We start from the raw sequence: 23,643 nt of genomic DNA on the forward strand, positions 1-23,643 counted from the left end.
TGGCCCGAACTTGGGACTAGCCCTTAGTGACTCTAGTATATTGTTTCTGTGTTAAGTGACCTTGTATAACCAGTCGTTAGCGTACTTCATGTTACGTCCCGCACAAACTTTCACGTGTGCAGAAACGGGCTTGCCGCTCACCCGAGCATTCGTCTCACAACTCGCCGGGTAACTACCCCTCTTAAAGTACTAGCTGCCAGGCTAACGAGCGACTGTAAAGAGTACCGCCAATTAAGGGTTGTATAGGCTGAATGGAGGTCGACGATGATGCGGCCAGTCGCGTGAGAGTGCCATATGTGACGTAACGAAGTGTAATGTGTGCGACGTAATAAATCAGTTAAACGTACGTGTGTGTTTTCTCTAATACGGCGTCCTGGGAGGCCATAACAGCCCGGGGAGACCTTTGCCGACGCGTCCCTGCCTGCAGCCACGAGCCAGGAACCCCGCCCTTGAAATCAAAATTCTTTAAAACCTTTTAATTTAACGTAATTTCAAAACAGGCAGCGGGGATGGCGTCAAACTTAGTTGAAACAACATTAGCCTAATTGAAAATAAGGAAAATATATGCGCGGCTGATTCAAGGAATTTTTTATTCTGTAGTCTACCAGTGCCGTAAGTTCGAAACCATGTGGCGAAAGAGTCACACAGCGAGTGAAGTTAATGACGGAGAAGTTATTCTCTACTCCATAAATGGCCTGGGAGATACCATTGTATTAGTGATGTTTAATTGTGTAATTTTTATTTTCTCAAGTTCTTCTAGAGCTGCGATTATTTGTTGTTATGATTTCTAAAATGTGCAAAATGTATTCCAGGATATTTTCGCTATCATAAATTTACATTTGGTACACCAACAAACCTTGTACGTCTCCCAATTATCACTAAATCTACCATATACGAGTTAAATGGCACCAGATGCGGTTCAGCCATTTGGGCGAAATCAATGAAGTGGTTTCTGAGCATGCACAGAATTCGAGCAACATTATAACAACAGATAGATCATAAAAATCCGTTCCCTAATAATAAGGTATTTCTTTTATCATATATCGTGTTTTAAAAATATGTGTAAGGTAAAGGTTTATCATAATCTTGCCAAGCATACTCTTATTTTGTTTTGAAATACCAGCCTAAACAATATTAATATTGTTATTAATGTTGTTATTAATATTAAAATTGTGTTCCCTTACTACTAGCGCCAATAGTTTGTAGATTACCACGAGCTTCACTTAGCTAACTGTAAGTTTTCAGATTTATCAGTATGATGGTGATCTGGATCATGGATGTTTTATGCTCTTTTTTCTATTGTTACTTCCGGTCGGCATTTGGCTTGTGTTTCTTTGGTTATTAGTTTCTAAGTTAAGTGTATAAAACTAATTATTTCTTTGTTTTATAATTATGTAAGTTGGTTATGTGTATATATTTTATGTTTTGCGTAGAATTTTAGATTTTACACATTGTTTTGATTAAGTTGTTTGTGTTATATTAATACAAGATTGTTTAACACGTTTGATGAATGCCGGTGTCGTATGTTTTTTTGTATTTTGCTCTTGCATTTAGCAGCTGGTGTGTATATATTTCTACATTTTATCTTATTTTATTGCAGGATGATATTGCGTGGTATTTTTGGTCGTGAATCATTTTAATGCTCGCTTTCGTACTCGTTCATGTTATATCGCTTTTCTCAGAAATAACTGTTGACGAAGTTGCTTTTGATATTAGAAAAGTGGAACATTGAGGGCCCGTTTAAAGTGTCCGAAACTGCGGGCGGTCGGTGTCTTTAACCTTATGTTAAAGATGTGACATTGTTGCACGGAAATATGTCCGCATCTACTGATTTCTAAAATAGTTACCAGAGTTCTGTAAATGTGTGTTAAATATTTTTCTAAATTGTTTTTGTGTACTACTATCATGCTTTTTATATTTGTACACAGCCAAGTTCATAGTTTGGGACTAAAAGTTCAAGTTAACCAATGTGTTTGGAATAGGGGGATTTGGAGTATCACATACCACTTATGATGTCAAGAGATTTACATGGGCCAATCAGTGTTCAGTGTCCGTGGACACAGTTTAGGACATTGCTGTTGTAGACGGGCCTTTAAGCCCAGCCCAGAATGTGCAGTATGCAGTTGGCAGTCGTGCAGTTGGCAGTCGTGCAGTCGTATAACAGCCACGCCATGTTCACAATAGACGGCAGTTTGCAGTCGGGGAGGCTACGCATTTCGGCTAGCTTTCTACCAAAGAAATACCAAGTTGTATGCATACAAATATACATATATTTCACAATTGGAAATCATTAGCCGAGGTAGGTATTGTTTGATTCGTTAGTGTAAATAAAATAAGTGTCGACACTTAGCTGATCAAAAGTAAATAAGTAGGGATCTTTCTAGTCTAATGTCGCCACTACTGCAAATGTCTAAAATTCTTTTGGTATGGGTACCGCAAATTATAGGCATGTTTTTTAGATCGTATAGCCACGGCCTTTGATGCACTAGGTCAATTAAAAGTTCGTGATTGATATCTTCCATGCCAAAAATATTCCAAAATACACTAAAAACGCGTGTACATATAGCTGTGTTTAAAAAACTCTTATTCTTTATCCCGTATGTATATATACATATATACACACACACACGAAATGACGTCGACAAAATACTGCAATCTGATTGGCTAGCACACAACTTGCAGTCGAGCAGTCGGCAGTCCAAGATTAAGTTTGGCGATCGCCGACTGCAGAGATTGCCGACTGCTCGACTGCTCATTGAGAAGTTTGAAAGGGATATGCGTATATTAATATCCGACTGCATGACTGCGAACTGCAGACTGCCAACTGCAGACTGCACATTCTGGACTGGGCTTTAGGGGGACTAGTGTACGTCAGGATACCATAATATTATTGAGTTAGTTCATCAATATGGTGGTGCTGACACTATCTCAACATTCTTATGGGACAAGTGGTTTTGGGCCAGGAACATCTATACAATTTTTTTTTTGCAAAAAAAAATATTTTTCTTTTGGGATCTAATGGTAAAATTCTTAGGTAGTGGATGTTCTGTAAACTAAAATAAAATTCTGAAAATTGTTTTTTTTAATACTACAGATGCTGAAAACAGTATGGTTTCTGAGATATCCATTTATATGTAACATGTGGCATAACAGAAGGGCATGTCAGCTTTAAACTTGCAGTTTCCAGTTATACCTTAAGAAATAAATATTAATAAATCTGCAAAATGTTGTGTTATCTTAATGTTCTGTGCCATTTTGCCAGTGCTGAATGCTATATACCACTATTTTTTTTTATTTGCTTGCGTAGCTGACATGTGGTATAACAGAAGGGAATATGAGTTCTAAACATACAGTTTTAAGTTATACCAGTGTTTTTTTGCCAGTGCTGTATGCTTTCTCATATTTTCTGAACATTTTGTGTAATTATTTTCTTACACCATCTATCACCTTATGTTCATGAGAAGTGGATTTTGAGGCACTGTAGAAATAAACACCAGAAACAAAATCACAATCCAAGATGGTGGAGAGTTCTACTGTAACGAAAAATGTGACATTTGGGTGTGACACCTCCACATACTTTTTGGCTCCTCCCACAGACACAGCGCGGTGGGGGAAATGAGGGGACAAAGATAAATCTGGAATAGTCAACTTCAGCCAAATTTTTTCATCCGTAATATGTGTTACCGATGTTGCACGAGCGAGCAGTGAACTTCAAAACTGTTCGGGCCTTAGAATGGAATGGTGTGAATATTAATTTTTCCAAGTTTCTTTGCTACGCTCAAGCACAATGGTGACAGCTATGTCGCTGCACAGGCTACCTAATGTAACCTATCAACTGTAAGTTCTCTGAAACCAGTAGGAATTTCCAAACATTATTTTAAAGGTAAACAGAGAAACATCTGTAGTACTGGAAAAAAAAAAAAAAAAAAACAATTTTTGGAATTTTATTATATTTACGGAAAAGCAGTGCTATGATAATTTGACCGTAAATTTAAAAAAAAAAATAATAATTTAGCTTTTCTACCCTTACCAAATCTTTTACTTTGTTGTTGCTTCAGGTGTAACACTACCTTACCCTAGGAAACAAGAGTTTTTTTTTTATTTTATCTAATAAATAAAATTATTAATGTCCCAAAGAATACAAAATATTTCACGAACATTGCTAATTGAACATAACACTCTTCTCACCTAACATAGCAAACATATTTAACATAAAACACTACTGCATATCACTAAAACATTTACAAACCTTTAAAAAAAAAAAACCCAACCCTTCTTGGATTTATGGTATTATCAATTTACTGTCATTCTATTTCTCTGGTATATAATAATTTTACGTCAACAATATTAATGATTTCTGCCATTAAGTTAATTCAATATTGTGAAAACACTTCCGTTCACCTCTTTCGTTGCCAGTACAATCACAATTATGCATTCCTTCTGTAAATCGTAACATTAAATAAATTGTTTCATTGTAAAGAAACATGTTACCTATCTCTTGTTACTATGGCCATATCCAATTCATTTTTGATACCTATTAAATACTTATTGTTTACTTATTTAAACACTTACCTAATCAATATATTCCATTGCACTAATTATCTGTTTAAATTATGTTAAATTCTTATTACCTCACTCCTGTTTGTACTAAAACTGCAATTTATGCTTCTAAATTCACACTTTCGTTTGCTTTCATTTTCACAGCAAGACTTTTTTTTACTATTACCAGTATTTCATACTATTATTCCCATTTTTTCTCCCAAGGCTTGTTCTCGCACGGAAAATTTATAATTTCAATTTTATGGCATTACTTTCTCAAAGGGTTATGTCCGTACAATTTAACATTATGTACTGCCCTTTTTAAGAAAAAGCTCCAAATACAACGTTGTTTACACAATAGGTGGATGTATGGTTTTGTGTATACTGAAATTCTTGTTGCAGATGCAGGCATGTCGGAAGCAGAAGGCAATGGCCCGGTGAAAAATGCCGTGGATGGTGACGTAAAGGTAGAGTCAGCGGACAAGGTAAAACTCGAAGGGGAGGAAGAATCTGGGAAGGCTAATGAAGAACCTACGAAGGGTAAAGAGCAATCAGTGGCGGCAGAAGAACCTTTGAATAATGACAAAGAAGAAAACTTAAATGAAACTGTGAAAAATGAAGCCACAGATTTGGAAAGTAAAATTATAAGACAAATTGAGGTACTAGACATTTATAATTCCTTAAAATGCAATTATTATTCTTAACTGAAAGTACGTGGTTTTTTTTATATATAGAAGGAATTGGAAAACTATAGTGTGAACATTTCATTGACAACAAGAAATTAAAGATTTTGGGAAGAAGAGGTCAAGCATATTTTTAGTATTTTATTTATCATTTGTCACATGCACAACACTTGGAGGACTTTTACAGTGGGCACAACACATACATACGGACATTCATTCATATGTATGTACGTACGTACATACGGACATACATGCATAAATATATTGAAGAGTATATTTTGTTGAATATAAAGTTATTTTGGCATTGCCTGATGTAAAGCCAGTGCTGGTAAGATGAATTTTTGCTTCAAATCTATAGAACACAATCTCGTGAATGTCTCGTGATGTTACAACTGTGGCCATCATGTAGTTCAAAGAAATAAATGTTCAGATTTATTAAATATATTAGTTTATTTTTAATATATATTTTCCTGATTGGAATTTCTTTCTTTCAATTTTTTAAAAAGGTTTTTAGTGTTTTTGTGTGTCAAAAATTTATAAACCTATGTAATTTGATCATATATGAGAAAGTGGTAACCAAAAATGGATTGCAACTACAATGAAATTAATTTGTTTTCAGTTGTCAGAAAGCTGTTTTGAGGTAAAGATTTCCTAGGCAAACTTATGTACACCATAACAGGATGTCCACGTTTTGGAAAGTCAGGGAAGTTGAAATTGGTCAGGGAAAGTCAGGTAACTTACTGTAAAATCTGGAATGGTCATTGAAATTCCTGTCATAGTAACTTGATGGGGAATTGTCATGCTCTGGTGCAACATCACACAGCTTTGAAACATTTTCTTTTTCAAATGGTGTTTTAGTGTATAGTCACACACACACTGCGAAATGGAGTATGCAAGATTCTGTTTGAACTAGTACAGCTATAGAGCTGGTGGAGGCTGGAGTGTTGTCATTTTACCTCTGATAATTGCAAAGTATGCCAATTTTAAAAATTTCATCACAAAAATTAATAATATTTGTCATGGAAAAGTTGGGGAAATTTTTTTTACAGATTTGTAGGGACATCCTGCATAAAGAAATAATTTTTTTAAAGGAAGTTTTTTATTTTCTAAAACATTTTATCTGAAACTGTTAAAAGTACGTATTTGAATTCAATCAATATATGATTTTGTAAAAAATGCCTTTAGGGAAAATCCAGGGGAAAAAATACATGTCCTGTGCAGTTCATGATAAATGCTTATACTAACATGTAGTGCTGTTATTTTTTCCCAGTACTATTTTGGCGATATTAACCTGCCGCGCGACAAGTTCCTGCGCGAACAGACCAAAGCGGACGATGGCTGGGTCCCGCTGGAAACAATGTTGAAGTTCAAGAGACTGGCGAGTCTGACGACGGACCCAGACGCCATCATAACGGCCCTCACCAAGTCCCCGAACAATCTGATGGAGGTGAGAGCTGGCTGCTTGCACTGTGGCTGTTGATACAGTGGTCAGTAGCATAGTTATGTTAGTTTCCATTTTATTTTTTCAGTCCTTTAGGTCGTTTATAGGATGGAACGATTTCTAGTTTCTTTTTTCAAATTCCAAATTTCACTTTCATTCTGATTGAAGTGATGGAAATTCAAGCCGAAGGCAAACCTAAATAATAAAAATCAAGAAATCTAAATATGCGTACATTTTCTGACACAAAAATGAACATATTAGTTCAAAATATATTTTCTCTTTTAACAATTTTCGTACTTTTTTACTTGCACAATTTACCTACGTTACCTCTAAATTTAGTCTTCAAGCATGGCAGAGTTAAATGCAGAAAAATTTCAACAAAAATATTTATGTTTGAAAACTTGCAAGTATTGATTGTAGTATTTCTGTTACCCCCTTCACTTTTCCAAGACACCAACATCTTAACAGCACCTTATATTGAAATAATTTAATGACTATACATATGAATCTAATTTTTAACCAACCTCCTTTGAGTTGAAAATATTTCATTAAAATTATAAAAAAATCTTAAATTATTAACTATCAATCAGCTTAGTGTACGGAAGATTTAAATTTTTAATTTTTTTTTAAGTGTTGATGAAGAAAACTGTATTAACAGCCTGATATGTACAGAAATCTAACATTGATTAGTTCAGTGTTATAGATAAGTGTAGGTGATATACAGTTGTGATTTAAACCGCAGGTAATTTACCACACATTTTGTTTATTAATGCATGCTGAGTTGCGTAAATATTGTGAGCTTATTGGCTGGGAAATACGGCAATTGTGGAAGGAAATGCTGGTTTTATAGGAGTATATTTTGCATCCAAACTATTGACAGTTCTTACTCCCTACCATTCTAAATATGATAAAATTCGTTATATGGTACAATTCTTACAACTTAAGAATCAACTGTTACAATTATAGGTGGAATTGAAGCACCAAAGAATTTATGTGCCCACCGTTAGTAAATTTACGTAACTACTTATTTTGACATTCTGTTGTACACATGATATTTTATTATATTCATCTAATTTTCACAGTTCTATTATTTCACATACAATTCTTTGGACTTTTACTAAAAGTACATGAGACGAGTTATATCTTCATTTTGTCGAAGCCTTTTTTCAACATTGTTTCAGGTGGTTGGTTTTCTACGTGTAGTTTCGTTGCTTTAACAAGGCAATGAAGAAACACTGTATTAGAAACAAAAAAACATTTTGATGGCAGTAAAGAAAGTAAGAACACTTTAGTCAGGTTATGGCAATGTTTTATCCTTGTCTGCTTGCAGGTGAACGAGGACAGAAGCAAGATCAGACGAGCACCCGACAGACCTCTCCCGGAGTTCAACGAGGCTCGTCGCAATGAGTTGATGACGAGAACTGTGTATGCCAAAGGTTTCCCTAAAACTGGGGTCACTTTGGATGACCTCTTAGCCTACTTTGCAGACTTTGGATTGGTGGAAAATGTTCAAGTAAATTATTCACATCTTCTTTACACTAGAAAATTATTTACCTTGTTTAATCGCATAGTCATAACACATTTAATGCTAAAATCAAGTTTGAAAAGTAGGGGTACGACTAAATGTAAGAAAAGCATTTTTGTTGAGTTGAAGTTATTCATGAAAACAAAACGTGTTGCATGAAAAGTACGTTTAATTAAAAAGTAGAACATACCAATGCAAAAAAAAATTAATAAGTTGTGTAACAAAAACAAATTTCGTTAAATTTTAAATACAAAAATTAAAACTGACTCAAATGTGAGCCGGTAACTAACGCATGACTATCATCGTACACACTAACCACGAAAGAGGTGAGCGCTATCAAATGTGTTGCATTCAATCAGAGAGCTAACAATATTCAACATTCGACTGCGTGCACTCACTTTATATAGGCATCAACGTAACCAAACATGAATGATGCCAACTCGCACTGGCTGCTATTTTTATACACGCTAAACAGCGGCGATGAAGGAACATAAAAAAGTGGTAAAATTTGAAAATGTCTTATAAAAGAAAATTTATACATCTGGCAAGTTCGTATTTCTGTTAATTAAGTAAGCAATAATATCCTAATGAATAATGTATTTTAACTTTAAAATACATTGTTTTATATGGGAAAAGAAGTTTATGGGCAACATCTTACATGGGAAAAAATAATGTGTATCTTGTTGAGAAAATGGCAGGATCAATTGGACAGGAAATTGTATTGTGTGAGTATATCTGAAAATGAGTTTAACTGTAGTTGTAATTACTGTATTTTCCCATTACATTGAAACCTCGTTAATACAATATCGGTTAATCCAAAATCTTTGTTATTGCAAACCTGTTTACATCCCCGGCAACACAAATAGGATTTTCATTGTTAATTCATTTGTATATTACGAAATACCAAATAATATGTAATTCATAGTTCCATTGTGGCTCAAAACTAGTTTCACTTATATTTAAGATCTGATAATACAGAGCGTTAAAGTGAAACCCCATATTTTCGTTCTTGTTACAGTGAAACCTTGTTAATAAAATACCGGTTATTTCAAAGTTCGCGTTTATTCGAACACTTTTAATTCCCCTTCAGACTGGGATAGCATATTTAATGTCAATCAATACGGTTAATACGAAATATTCGTTATTATGTATTACGAAGTAACCTCACGTCCGCTCACGTAGTGTACTATTGTTTTATTATCGGATAAACCGAATGAAATTTTAGAACAAGAATGGCACACTTTAATCACGTGCACGCAGCTTCACTATAATTCTGTTGACGGCAAATAATTTGTACGGTAAATGGTCTACAGTCAAACCTCTATCTATCGAACTCGCATGTATCGATTGTCCGTGTTTATCGTATACTTTCTACGGTCCCGGCAAAATTGCCATACAACTAAGGTTAAAAAAGTCCGCTTGTACCGATGTTCGAATTATCGTTTTGTCCGCATTGATCGTACAAAATATGTGGTCCCGTCACTATAAATTATAATAGATGATCGTTTAACCATAAAGATTTTGCAGAAATAACCATTTCTTAGAAAGAAACAGTCATAAAAACAGTAACGATAGTATACAGTAGTAAAAATCAACTTAAATCTGCAGCCAAGTAATGGAGCACGTAAATATGAAGAAAAGACAACAGGGTGACGATTGGTTGGGAAATTCGGGAAAACCTGGAATTACCCAGGAATATTTTGCCTCTGGAAAAATACTGGAAATACCCAGGAATTTATTTACCCCTCGGGAGATTTGCTATTCTTCCATACTGTAATTATCGTCTAACGTTAAAGTCGTTGATTATGTACATCTGCAGTTAATATCGATATTGAATATATATTAAATAGCAATGGATTGTGTAATAAATATTTAATTTTAGAATAAGAGACGACATGGGAGAGTCAGCATCCACAGACGAAAGCGTTATCGGCAATCCTGACGCCATTCATGATTACGTGTGTGACTGTGACGCTCAGAGAAACGTTTTTAGAACCTGACGCCAGAGCGCAGCAGAATTAAGATTGTTTACTGTGCGTAATTCCAATTTTCTTAAGAAAAAAAATATAGTTTAATATTTTTATCGTTGGATAATTTACGGATTCAGTTTATTAAATTTTCATACGGTATATCTTTTAACTAATTGTTGTTGGTTTTATAACAGCTAATACTTGTTTAGGTGTAAACTTTTATCTTGTCAATAGTTGGCAACACTTCATCTAATGTACCAATATCATTGTATCTGCAATGTGCATTTGCGCGGAAAGTAACGTAATTCTGCATTTTGTTAGGATATGTTTATGTAGGCAGGCTTGGAAGTAAACTTAAATTTAATTAATTAACGTCGCTGTAACTAAAATCGTTTACGTCCTACTTTATAAGTGTATAACTGTTGAAGTAACAAATGGAAAGATCAAGCTTGAAAAAAAATAACATGTATGTAACTTAACCTCAATTTTTTTGTTTTGCAATTGTTATTCTGTTTCATGTTGTGATGTTTTAAGTTAAGATAGATTCTGTTCGTTAAATAATCTTAGTTACTGATATGTTAGTATCCGTTTATATTCAGTGGTGGTGAATTTTTTCAATAATGGCCAAACCAGGCCACACAGGAAAGTCTTCCTTTCAGGAACAGTGGCTTAATGAACCTTATTTTAAGGATTGATTGGTTACATAAAGTCCAGGGTGACAAATATTCAGCCTTTTGCTCTCTTTGTTGCAAAGTGTTTTCATTGTCATCAATGGGGCGGACTGCAGTTGTGAGTCATATGAAAGGAGCAAAACACACGGGATTTTCGGTCAATGCAGATTGTCTTACAGACAATATGGAAGAATAGACCCTCGTAGCACACAGATGTGTGTATGATGCTGTCAGCTATCTGGGTGGGATTCAGTCAGTGCCACTTACCAAGCCTATCCTCCACGCAGCACGCAGCTCGCTTCACAGAAGCCCAGCAGGAACGCAGAGCAGCAGCATCATCCCAGTTAGAGGAATCTCGTCGTCGCAAACTAAGCGATTTGGCTGTGAAGGAACTGGAAGCCAAGAAGTGTGTAAAATTCTTCAGAGGCTCGTGCTGAAGCCAGAAAAATTGATAATGAACTTGCTGGTTTAAAAAAAAAACTGTGAAGCTATGAAATTACGTGCTGTGCTTACTGACAACATATATCGGTGTTCTTATATTTATTTTTAACCAAATTGATTGGATGTTATATTATTTTACATAATTTGAACTAATTTAGAGTTTCTAAGTTTTTCTTTGATATGACAAGTTATTCCAGCGTACCTTTTTCCGAGAAACATTTCCACATTTGTGCAGGTATAGTAATATTATATTTTTATGTGTAATTTAGTATTACAAAGAACGCATAGACTTAGTATAGAAAATGAGTTAAATATTCTGGAAAAATGAAAATAAATTTCTGGAAAACCTGGAAATACCCAGGAATTTTATTCTAGAGTTGGAGTAGTCACCCTGGACAAATGAACAACAACTTACGAAGAAATTGGATGATGTATCATAACTACAGTACAAACCCAATTGTTATCCTAAGATAATTACCATAAAAAGAACTAAAGATTCTTTGTCGATACCATAATTACTACAGAAGCACGATAGCTTCCACATTTGCACTACAGTTACCGTAACAACCGAGATGTATATTTACCGTGACGGTAATGTATTTATTTATGACATATTAAAAATAAAGAACATTATTGAAAAATAGGATGTTAAATTTTTATATGTACGTTTGGCACATGTTGCGAAGAAATAATGCGATCTGAAAAAATGCAGTACTACTACGAAAAGCGAAAAGGGTAATCGTGGATTTTTAGGTTATGGCAGTTACTCTCATTTTTCAGTAATATCGGCCGAAAATTAACAAGCGTATCGGATGTCGGCAGAAATGCCGATTCAACTAAATATTGGCAAAATCGGCTTCTTCAGTACAGCTCTACATTTGATGACATGAGTAAACATATTTCAGACTTCAGGATATTGAAAAAGACTTTAATTTCCATGTAGATTTATTGTGCTAATGTTTTTTTTGCAAGTGTAAATTGAATTAAGTAAAATACTTCCATTATTATTTATTTTTCAACTGATTTAACTTTAATGACAAGTAACTGATATATTTCTGACACTAATTTTGAGGTTGAAGTATTTTTTAAAAATTCTTAGAGTGAAGTCCACTTCAGCATTAATTGTCTTGGAAAATGTTCTGGCTGCTAGTGATGTAGACACTGATGTCTTGTCTTCCTTCGACAAACTTTGCAGTGCAGTAAAGGACATTTATGCAACTAAAAAAGTGCAGAAAAAAATCAATGAATTTTTCAAGCCTCTTTAATTCTCTATTTGACTAATTTTTGAGTAAAAAATCAATACTTGATTTTGTCGATTATTATTAATGTGAGCATATGCACCACCTGTTAATACAAACCTCGTTAATACAAACTGAAAAATTTTAGGTCCTTTCAGGTTTGTATTAAAGAGGTTTCGCTATTTACATTTTCTGCAATTATCAACATTTTGTTTAGGTCACAAATATGTGTCATTAATTGCAATTCAATAGGCCTACTTTCCCTCAAGTTACACCGCGAAAATTACTTTCTTCCCGCTATTTAAATATTGTTTACACAGAACTGCCCCCCCCCCCCCAAACACTAAGACTCACCCCCCCCCTCTTTTACCTAATGACGCCCCACCTCCCCTCCCGCCCGAAATTTTTTGTGCCATTTTCTCAATGATTTTCTAATATTATACTTTATTAGTATTATATTTTGTCACATTTTGCATTAATTAAAACTAATTTTCTAATAATAATTTTGGTCATATGCGTGTGTGCGCTTATTGTCGAAGCGGGGATAGGGACCATCCTGAACCGACAGATGCCAAACTGCTTTTGTTGAGGAAAGTGCGGGGTTGCCAATTTGATATACAAGATCCATTTCAATTATCAATGCACCAGAAACGTATTTTCACATTAGAAGCTATAAGTATGTAAATTATATATATATTTTCTCATCTTTTGACAAACCTCCCCCCCCCCCCCCCCCCCTGAAATTTTAATGAGGCAGTCTGTGTCGTTACCCCCCCCTTGTGGGCGCCCCTGGTTTACATTTATGACTTTCTCACACAATACAATTTTCCTTAAATATAATCAAATTTTTCAATTCCACTATTTGCTTCATAAGATGTATGATGTACGTTGTTATTCCTAATTTTGAAGGTGCCTTAAAGTTCAGTTTCTCGTATAAAACATTTTTATTTTATTTTTTAAACTCAAATCCATTATTCATTACGTTAATAACCATTTACTTATTTAATAACAGGAATACGAAGCTGTCTAATGAGAAAATTCTCTTTCAGACAGGTTTCCAATTATCTGTTCCGTCGCTGCAGTGGAGCGCTGGCTGCTATCATGTTTGGTTAGGTTGGTGCCTGTATAGATTGCACGCCCAAAGTTGAGTTATATCGATAGCTCGCTGATTGCGCGCAGACTCTTTTTCTTGCAGATTGAGCTATTTTAAAGGTCCACACTCTTTCGTGGTTAGTGTGTACTATGATGATAGTTATCGGTATGCTACAATAGTTCTATATACTAGTTATAGTATAGAGGGTCAACTAAAATTGAAATCAAATGCCAAAGTAAAGTATTTGTTTCATTTGTAAATTCTCATTCAAAGCTTTTAACACGTAAATTTTTTGTATATGCTTATTTAACCATATACCGTGTTTTATCACAGAATCGTCGCACGCGCGTAAATGTCGCAACCATATTTTAGGCTGTCAAAATTGGGATATAAAAACTTCTCGCGTAAACGTCGCATGATGTTTTTGGTCCCGCTAGTAGATGCCGAATGCTTTGTGTAGGTATCTTTTCTGTATAAAACGATGTATTTTAAAGTAGAAATCTAATATTTATTTGGTCATTATCACTTACTTAATAAATTAACGGAAAAATACGACGTTGTTTGGCGTGTAAATTTTCTTATAAAGACGTTTTTAAAAGTTATTTCCTTTATCTGATGTTCTGCGTCGCCGCGGTGTAGGTGTAATCTAAAATTTAATTTCGGTCATTACCACTTATTTATTTAATAAACGGAAATACAAAGTTGTCTGACGTGTAAATTTTCTTTTAAAGACGTTTTTAAACGGTATTTCCTTTATCTGATTGTCTGCGTTACCGCGGCGTACCACTTATAAAAATGTAGCCAGCGCATCATTCATGTTTAGTTATGTTGCTTCCCGTATAGAGTGCGCACACATAGTCTAATATCGATATCTCGCCGATTGGATGCAACGTGCGCTCTCTGTCAGGTGCCGAGTTAACTACATTTGATAGCCCGGATTCTTTCGTGGCAAGTATGTACTACGACACGTTAGTTCACGTCAGATTCTAGTGGCTTGCGTTCGCGCTAGAGTTTTTAATGTTGAAGAAAGGTTTTTGTTTAAGGAATTATTAATATAGATTGTTTGGCGTGCTCTTGTATACTCCGCCTTTTTTTAAATAAACGTACTTTCCATGAACAGGTTTTGTTTTTATGAATAACTTTACCTAACAAAAAAAAATTTTACGCACAATGGTCGCACCCCTACTTTTCAAGCTTGATTTTAGAATAAAATCTGTGACGATTATGCGAGAAAACACGGTAATACAAATAAGATTGATTAATTTAATCAAAAATGAATTTAAACTTTTTGTGATTTTTATGTTTCTGTATGTTTGGTGTGGCTTGAGTATTGATGGTATATTAGTAGGCCATTATATATCAAATTTTTCTTTAGTATAAGGTGAAAGTATATATTGAAGAAAGAATACATACAGGAAATGGGGTACTTATGTATTAGAGGAGTTTGAGAGTTTTCCCTCAATTTACACATAACTGCAATACTAACACTAAAACAATCAAAGCCTTTGACCAGTTGTGTGGCTTTGTCCAAATTATGTTTAAAAAAAAATGTGAAGCAAACCAAATAGTTAATTTTTTGTACCCAAATCTTCCTGGTGATCTATACAATACAGCAACATTTTATAAGTTGTTTATACAAAAGTAGTGGTGCACCGATATGACTTTACCGATTACCGATTCGATTACCGATTATGAGAGCAATAATCGGCAGATACCGATTCAGTTACCGATTATAATGAAATTTTTTTAAGTGTAATAATGCACACAAAAATTTTTATTCCCATGTGAATTTAATAACAAGAGTAGGTAAAATTGAGAATACAGTTATAATAACAGTATAAAAATATATAAAATACACTATTAAGTCATTGCAAAGAGTAAATTAAATTAACTTCTATTTATATTTGTTATTGTAAACAACTTGAACTACAGTCTAATAATTGTAATTTACAATGGGTAAGTTTTTGTTGCGGAAAACTAGCATTATTATCGACTATCACATAAGGTTGCATCGAGAAATTACCGTTTAACAATGTAAACATGTTGCTATATTTTGTTCACTTGAGTTTATATAAAAATGTTTCCGCACTTCACTTTTTTTCTCCCTAGTCGCCATCTCACTATAATTATATAAAAATGACTAAAAACCAATTCTAGCACATGTGATTTTATTTATGTTGACTGAATATATAAAATTATAAATACTTTTTCACTTTTCACGTCACATACAAATAACAAACGGATAATGTTACCAAAGACGCCCATAACGAGTTTGTAAAACGCAGTGATAAAAACTAGAAGGTATCGGGACCACGATTTTGAACCGCTACTACGACTCGAAAAGATCAATTCTCATAGAATCCACTGCAACTGCTTGTGGTATTTTGATTGCGTGCCATCTATTTTACGTCTCTGGCTATAGGTAATGTACAAGGCCACTAAACAAAACACAAAACAAAAGACAAAACGTAAATAAACGTGTAGGAAAAATGTATTTTTGATTGTTAGAGGCAATGAGATTTATTAAACTTAACAAAATATCTGTAATCTTGATATGACGGAGTTAGATGAATTTTGTAATATATACAAATATTAACGTATTTCGTCATAAAATGTGAAACAAAATATTACACGGTAAAAACCTACTTAATTACGCCGGGATGTAGATAATCGGCAAAGTAATCGTTAAGATAATCGCCGATTACGATTAATCGGTAAGTACCCATAATCGCCGATTACGATTCATCGGTATCCGCATCGGTGCACCACTATACAAAAGTATTACTGACACTAATTATTAATTTTTAAAAATATGTATGAATTAAATTATTTGTAATAACCTCAAAGAGACAGTTTTACTCCTTTTTTGTCCTTTCCCTAAAGAATTACACTTTGGGGCGTTCCCCCCCCCCCCCCCCCCCCTCCCTTCACAAAAAAAAATAAATTTTTTAATTGATAACCCTCTTAACTGAATGCCCAGTTAATTGGGTCACGGATAATCGAGGTTCTACTGTACCATCTCTTGTACCCCTCTGGAACCAAACGAAAAGGAGGCCCTGTGGCCAAGAATAGAAAAATAGGGGGCAAGAAACAGTGATAGTGAAATCAGGGCAAAAAACACTAAATAAAAAGTCAAAACTATAGGTGAAAGGAGAGTAGAATTTCCCTCTTACCATTCTGTGGGTAGAGTGTTAAAAATCACTCCCTCTGGAGATGCACTAATACTCGCTTGAATCATACTAAATGATTACCTAGTAAAAATAACAACACAATAATCAACCAAGAAATAAATAAGATGGGGATCACTGCCAGACTCCATGGGATCACATCCCTTAAGCGAGTTGGCCAGTCGCTGCAAGGCTGATTTGCGGGTGAGAAGCACGGGAAGGATCCGACCACGGTGATGGCAGAAGGACCAATCCATTCTCCCCTGGGCTGCATGTAGTTAAAACTCGTGCTAGGAGCCCGCTGGCCTAGGAAGGGATGGGGGGGGGGGGGAACTGACCTCTGATTGGCTGGGGAGGTTATGGTTAAGAGATTGCTCGGATGACCCAAATAAAATTGACTGGTAGCCTAACTTGAGGGGCATCTGGGGTATCTTGTTGCGCTCCGAAAGCAGCGCACTGTCAGGACACAGGCAAAACAGACTCTGGGCTAGTTCTCAAAGTCCTTTGAGAGGGGGGCGTAGTTTACTGAATAATAATCACACAATTATTTTATTTGTAAAGTGTAAAAAAAATTTGAAATTCGTAATCAATACTATCAATACTAATATTATAAATGCGAAAGTAACTCTGTCTGTCTGTCTGTCTGTCTGTCTGTCTGTTTGTTACCTTTTCCCGGCTGAACGGATCGAAATGAAATTTGGCAAGGAGATAGATTATATCCTGGGGATGGACATAGGCTATCTTTTGTCTAAAAAAAAAAAATCTTTAAACGGGTTAAAAAAATATTTTTTAATTTTATGTAATGTGTGTCATAGTCTCATAGATATACAAACTGTTGGTGTCATTCCTCTATGCCTGCCGAGCAATAGCTTTCAAGCCATTACGTTACGTTTTTCTATTTAAGGAACTAAGTAAAGAGTAAGAAAAATATAAAGATCTTGACAGTTTGTAGTGTCGCCATATTTGTTTCAATTTTCAATACCGTTTTTGTATATTACAATTTAAATTGCAGACAAAAATCATTAATCATAGGTAGGTAATAAGATTTTCTATTTGTCAATATTGTCATTATGGTAGATAGGAGTACAGTAAATGCCTACATTTTTATATTCCTTATACAGTCAAACCTCTATCTATCGTTTTTCAGGGGACCAACAGAAAAATTCAGTAGATGCGGACATTCAATAGATGTGGACTTCACTCTAAGAATTTTTAAAAAATAATATTTCAACCCAAAATTAGTGTCAGAAATATATCAGTTACTTGTCATTAAAGTTAAATCAGTTGAAAAATAAATAAAAATGGAAGTATTTTACTTAATTCAATTTACACTTGCAAAAAAAAAACATACGCACAATAAATCTACATGGAAATTAAAGACTTTTTCAATATCCTGAAGTCTGAAATATGTTTACTCATGTCATCAAATGTAGAGCTGTACTGAAGAAGCCGATTTTACCAATATTTAGTTGAATCGGCATTTCTGTCGACTTCCGATACGTTTGTTAATTTTCGGCCGAAATTACTGAAAAACGAGAGATACTGCCATAACCTAAAAATCTACGAGTACCCTTTTCACTTTTCGTAGTAGTACTGCATTCTTTCAGATGGCATTATTTCTTCGCAACATGTGCCAAACGTACATATAAAAATTTAACATCCTTTTTTTTCAATAATGTTCTTTAATTTTAATATGTCATAAATAAATACATTACCGTCACGGTAAATATACATCTCGGTTGCTCCGGTAACTGTAGTGCAAATGTGGTAGCTATCGTGCTTCTGTAGTAATTATGGTATCGACAAAGAATCTTTAGTTCTTTTTATGGTAATTATCTTAGGTAAATATTTACTTGGGCGGTATTTCCGAAAAAAAATTTTAAAAATCCGAAAATACTTTTATGTTATGCTCTTCAACTTCCTCTTTTCATTAAAAGTGGCGGAGGTAAGAAATTCCAAATACTTTAGGAGATATCGAATTTTTAAATTTAATCATATGTAGTTGAGCGGTATTTGCGAAAATAAATGTTAAAAATCCGAAAATACCTTTATCATATGCTCTTCAACTTCCTCTTTTCATTAAAAGCGGCGGAGATAAGAAATTCCAAATACTTTAGGAGATATCGAATTTTTTAATTTTGCAATACAAGACCTGTGGAACCATTCGAGCGGCGCCATTTTTGTTATTTTGCCGTGTGTTCGTGAATACGTGAATCGTGAATGCGTAATTAATAGAATGGTTGATTAGGTTAGGTCAGTTACATTATTAATACTTTCAAACTAAGCCGACATTAAAAATTATTTTTTGAATTAATTTTAATGGCTGTTTAGTTTTAAAATATTTATAATGTAACTGACCTGACCAAACAAAACCGGACAGAGGGTGAACAGTAAACTAAATTGGTCGATTAGGTCAGGTCAGTTACATTATAAATACTTTCAAACTAAGGTGATATTAAAAATAATGTGAATTAATTTTAATTATTCTTTAGTTTTAAATTATTTATAATGTAACTGACCTTACCTAACAAACCCGTAACAAAGGATGTACAGTAACAACTCACGTAAATTTTTTTGTTACTTATTACTTGCGCAACAATATCAAAATAACAAATAATACTTTAAAATTAGAAACGTTAAAAACTCACCTAAGTTGGAGGCGGTAATTAAACACCGTTTTAAACAATAATTTAACTAAATAATCACGTATTAGTTCATTTGAATTCTGGCCTATCACGAACAATCACGTGACATCATTATCCAATAAAAAAATAGATACTCGTACGTAAACAAGAAACAATGGTGAACACACGCCACAGGAATGCGCTGGTTTTGTGCTGAAATTTAAAAATTCGATATCTCCTAAAGTATTTGGAATTTCTAATCTCCGCTGCTTTTAATGAAAAGAGGAATTTGAAGAGCATATAATAAAGGTATTTTCGGATTTTTAACCTTTTTTTTTTCCGCAAATACCGCTCAACTACATATGAAGAAATTTAAAAATTTGATATCTCCTAAAGTATTTGGAATTTCTAATCTCCGCCGATTTTAATGAAAAGAGGAAGTTGAAGAGCATAAAATAAAGGTATTTTCGGATTATTAACAATTTTTTTTCGGAAATACCGCCCAAGTAAATATTTACCTTATCTTAGGATAACAATTGGGTTTGTACTGTAGTTATGGTACATCATCCATATTTATTCGTAAGTTGTTGTTCATTTGTCTTTTCATATTTACGTGCTCCATTACTTGGCTGCAGATTTTTTAAGGTGATTTTTACTACTGTATACTATCCTTACTGTTTTTATGACGGTTTCTTTCTAAGAAATGGTTATTTCTGCAAAATCTTTATGGTTAAACGATCATCTATTATAATTTATTGTGACGGGACCACATATTTTGTACGATCAATGCGGACAAAACGGTAATTCGAACATCGGTACAAGCGGACTTTTTTAACCTTAGTTGTATGGCAATTTTGCCGGGACCGTAGGAAGTATACGATAAACACGGACAATCGATACATGCGAGTTCGATAGATAGAGGTTTGACTGTATCTCTTTCGATTTGGAGTGTTTCCGTGCCATTCGAGGTCCCCCCCCCCCCCCCCCCTCCGCCCACAGGTGGTTAAAGCCCCCAAAATTTCGAAAGTTTAAAATTTTTTAAAAATCTTTCTCTTTCGATTTTAAGTGTTTTCGAGCCATTCAGGGTCCTCGAATCCCCCGCCCCCCTCTGGGAAAAAGCCCCAAAATGTCGATAATTTTAGGAATTTCAAATATCATTTCTTTCGAGATGGAGTGTTCCGAAACATTCCAGGTCCTGAACCTCCACCCCCTCTCCTTCCACAAAAGTGAAAGCCACAAAATTTCGAAAAATTGGAGGAAATTGTATTAAAATTAAGTCATTACGAACTAAAGTGTCTGGGGCATGGTGGAACGTTTACCCAAAGTCGACTTCCCACCCAATTTTGAGGGAGGGGGGGGGGGGAGTGCAAAACCCCAAAATTACGAAAACTTTCAAAAATTTCTTAAATTTAAGTATACTTTTTTACTGTTTGGAGTGTTTCCGAGCCATTCGGGGTCCTCAAACTACCCTCCCCCCACAAGGAGTCAAAGACCCAATAATAAAAATTTTTTCCAAAATTTCGAAAACCTATTCTCTTTCGATTTGGAGTGTTTACGAGCCATTCGGGGTCCTCAACATAACCCCCTCCCCCCTTCTCAGGGGTCAAAGCCCCAAAATTTAGAAAATTTCAAAAATCATTCTCTTTCCATTTTTAGTGTTTCCCTGCCATTCAGGGTCCTCAAAATCACCCCTCCCCCTCTAGGGACAAAGCCCCAAAATTTCGACAATTTCAGGAATTTGAAATATCTATTCTTTCGGGATGGAGTGTTCCAAACTATTCGAGGTCCTGAACATCCACATTCCGCAAAAGTGAAAGCCCCAAAATTTCGAAATATAAGAATACATATATATAATTGGATTTTGGTATGTATGACGTCGATAAACTCTTACACCGTTTGACCGATCGCCATGAAAGTGGTACATCGAAGTGCTTCTATCATGAAGAAGGTTTTTATGCTATCCATTTTTTTTTGTAACTCGCCGCTAGATGGCTGTAGCGCATCAACTTCTAAACCTTTCAACCGATCGCCATGGGTAAACAGAAAATCATAGGCCACAGATACACAAACAGGAATTATGTGTCATTTCTTAATGTAACTCGCAGACAATATATCACCTGGTGTTCAGCCCGGGCAAAGCCGGGTACTGCAGCTAGTGTTAAATAATTCCCAGTCCCACCTTGTTGCCAGCAGAGAATACCCCCTCTCTCCTCCCCAGGACTTAAGTTCCCCATACTGCTTAACTTTCATTTTATCTTATTTAGTTAACGTTTGGATGACAAGTGCCACAGTGCATACACTCATATATCTTTTTTATTTCTTTCGCTCACCACTTACATTACACACATGGAAGCATAACCTTTTAGGACAGATTTGAGCATGTCTGTGTTAAAATTTGTGTGTGTGTGTGTGTGTGTGTGTGTGTATATATATATATATATATATATATATATATATATATATATATATATATATATATATATATATATATATATATATATATATATATATATATATATATATAAGAATCATGTCACTTGACTTAAATAATGCTTAGTTAAATATTGCAGAGACTTATTACTTGTTTGTAGTTCTCTTAAATGTTGAGTGTCATTGGTGTTGAAACCAGAAGTCGTGTCATAAGGGACATGTAATCTGCATGTACAGTCCTTGAAACATCACAAAATCAACTTGATAAAAAAATTTTCTATTTTGCAAATTTTGTGTTTTTACTCGTTTTCAGATGAGATCTTATCTGGACAAAGCTGCCAAGAAGTCAGTTTTTAAAGGCTCTGTGTTCATCATTTTCAAGACTAAAGAATTGGCTGAGCAATTTTTAGCTCGTGAAAGTGTGAAATTTCAGGAGACCGAGCTTATAAGAAAGTGGCAGTAAGTGAATTAAATTATTATTTTTTCTAAGTTTCTAAGACAATGTTTTTGTTTCATAGTTACTTCAGGTGTATAGCAAACCATGGAAAGTGGGAAAATTTAGGAAAAAGAAAATGGGGTATAAGTCAAAGAAATTGCAAAATATGTCTGGATTTTTTTTAAGTAACATGAAACTGACACCTCTTAAGGATTGTAAAATGCAAAATATCACGAAATTGTGTTAATTTGTTTTTGCAATAGTCCAGTCCGTTCCCTGCAAACTTGGATTCAAAATGAAAAAAAAAATGAATTACTGCATGTTAACACGAATCAATATAATTTGTTTACAAACAGCCGTATCGTATACAGGGAGCTTCCTTGTTTTCTGTAAAGGCGCTGTCAAGAAGGATGGTACGGCTCCTTTTCCTGAATTACATCGCAAAGTTGCTTGAAGGCCAGCTGTTCTTTAACAGCCAGTTGGAAAAACTTATTTGTAAGCTAATGTTTACATTGTGATCTGAATGATGGCCTTAGCTAGATACTTAATTATTTGCAGCGAATATGTATTGAGATATTTGATAGTGTCAAAATTTGCATTGTACGTGTACTTATAGACATAATTTTTCTTCCCTATTCAACATGCTGAATAAATTCCAAACAAAGTCATCGTCGTGTTGCTGTGGCATTGCGTACTCATTTAATTATTTATATGTATACTCATTCAGCACTAAAAAGAGCGTACTGACTGCTTCCTTTTCTTAAAGACCAGGCCAACTTGAGTAAGTAAGGGTGAAGGTTAGTTCTTGCTGTGTAGTTGAGACTTCATTTTTGATTTTAGGTAGTCTAAAAAAAACATTTCTGCATATAGCTGTATGTGTGTGTATCTAAAACAGCATTAATTTTGCTATACTGTTATTTTGGTGTGTGTACGGCTCCTGTTAACAAGTTGAAATCAGACTAGCATTTTACAAATGCCAGCTGACTATATAGTATTTATAAATTTAATGTGTCTTGTTTTAGTAAAAATGTTGTTTAAACTTAGTAGAATAATTTTGTCGCAATACAGAGAGCATGGGAACAGGATCATAATCAAGGAGTTTGCAAGTGGAAAATATTTGTGTTTTCTGAAATGTAATTGACTGTAAACTTGCTGATTCAGGTCTGAAAAACCTGAAATAGACAGAAAATTTTGTAATTACTTTAAGTTTGTACTTTATTCCAAACTTTAGTTACTTGACAGGACTAAACTTTGTTTTACAGGTCAGTGTACTTTGAAGATAAGAAGAAAGAACGCAAAGAGCGTGATGAAAAGCGAAAGAGTCAACGCAATGCCGGGAAGAATGATGTTCAGAATGCTCCTTCGAAGGTCGGTACAGTCTGCTT

At 34.6% G+C, this 23,643-nt stretch overlaps 1 protein-coding gene across 1 annotated transcript in view; it reads left to right on the forward strand.

The window, feature by feature from the left end:
- The first annotated feature begins 1,252 nt into the window (after positions 1–1,252).
- LOC134542425 (la protein homolog) overlaps positions 1,253–23,643 on the forward strand; it is a 34,976-nt gene continuing 12,585 nt past the window's right edge. The window contains exons 1-6 of the mRNA XM_063386648.1: positions 1,253–1,394; positions 4,942–5,198; positions 6,493–6,669; positions 7,994–8,176; positions 22,136–22,281; positions 23,521–23,626. Of these exons, the coding sequence (XP_063242718.1) occupies positions 4,950–5,198; positions 6,493–6,669; positions 7,994–8,176; positions 22,136–22,281; positions 23,521–23,626 (861 nt within the window). The 5' untranslated portion in view covers positions 1,253–1,394; positions 4,942–4,949. The remainder of the gene's footprint in view (positions 1,395–4,941; positions 5,199–6,492; positions 6,670–7,993; positions 8,177–22,135; positions 22,282–23,520; positions 23,627–23,643) is intronic.

This window comes from Bacillus rossius (assembly GCF_032445375.1).
Source record: "Bacillus rossius redtenbacheri isolate Brsri chromosome 4 unlocalized genomic scaffold, Brsri_v3 Brsri_v3_scf4_2, whole genome shotgun sequence".
Classification (NCBI taxonomy): Eukaryota; Metazoa; Arthropoda; class Insecta; order Phasmatodea; family Bacillidae; genus Bacillus; species Bacillus rossius.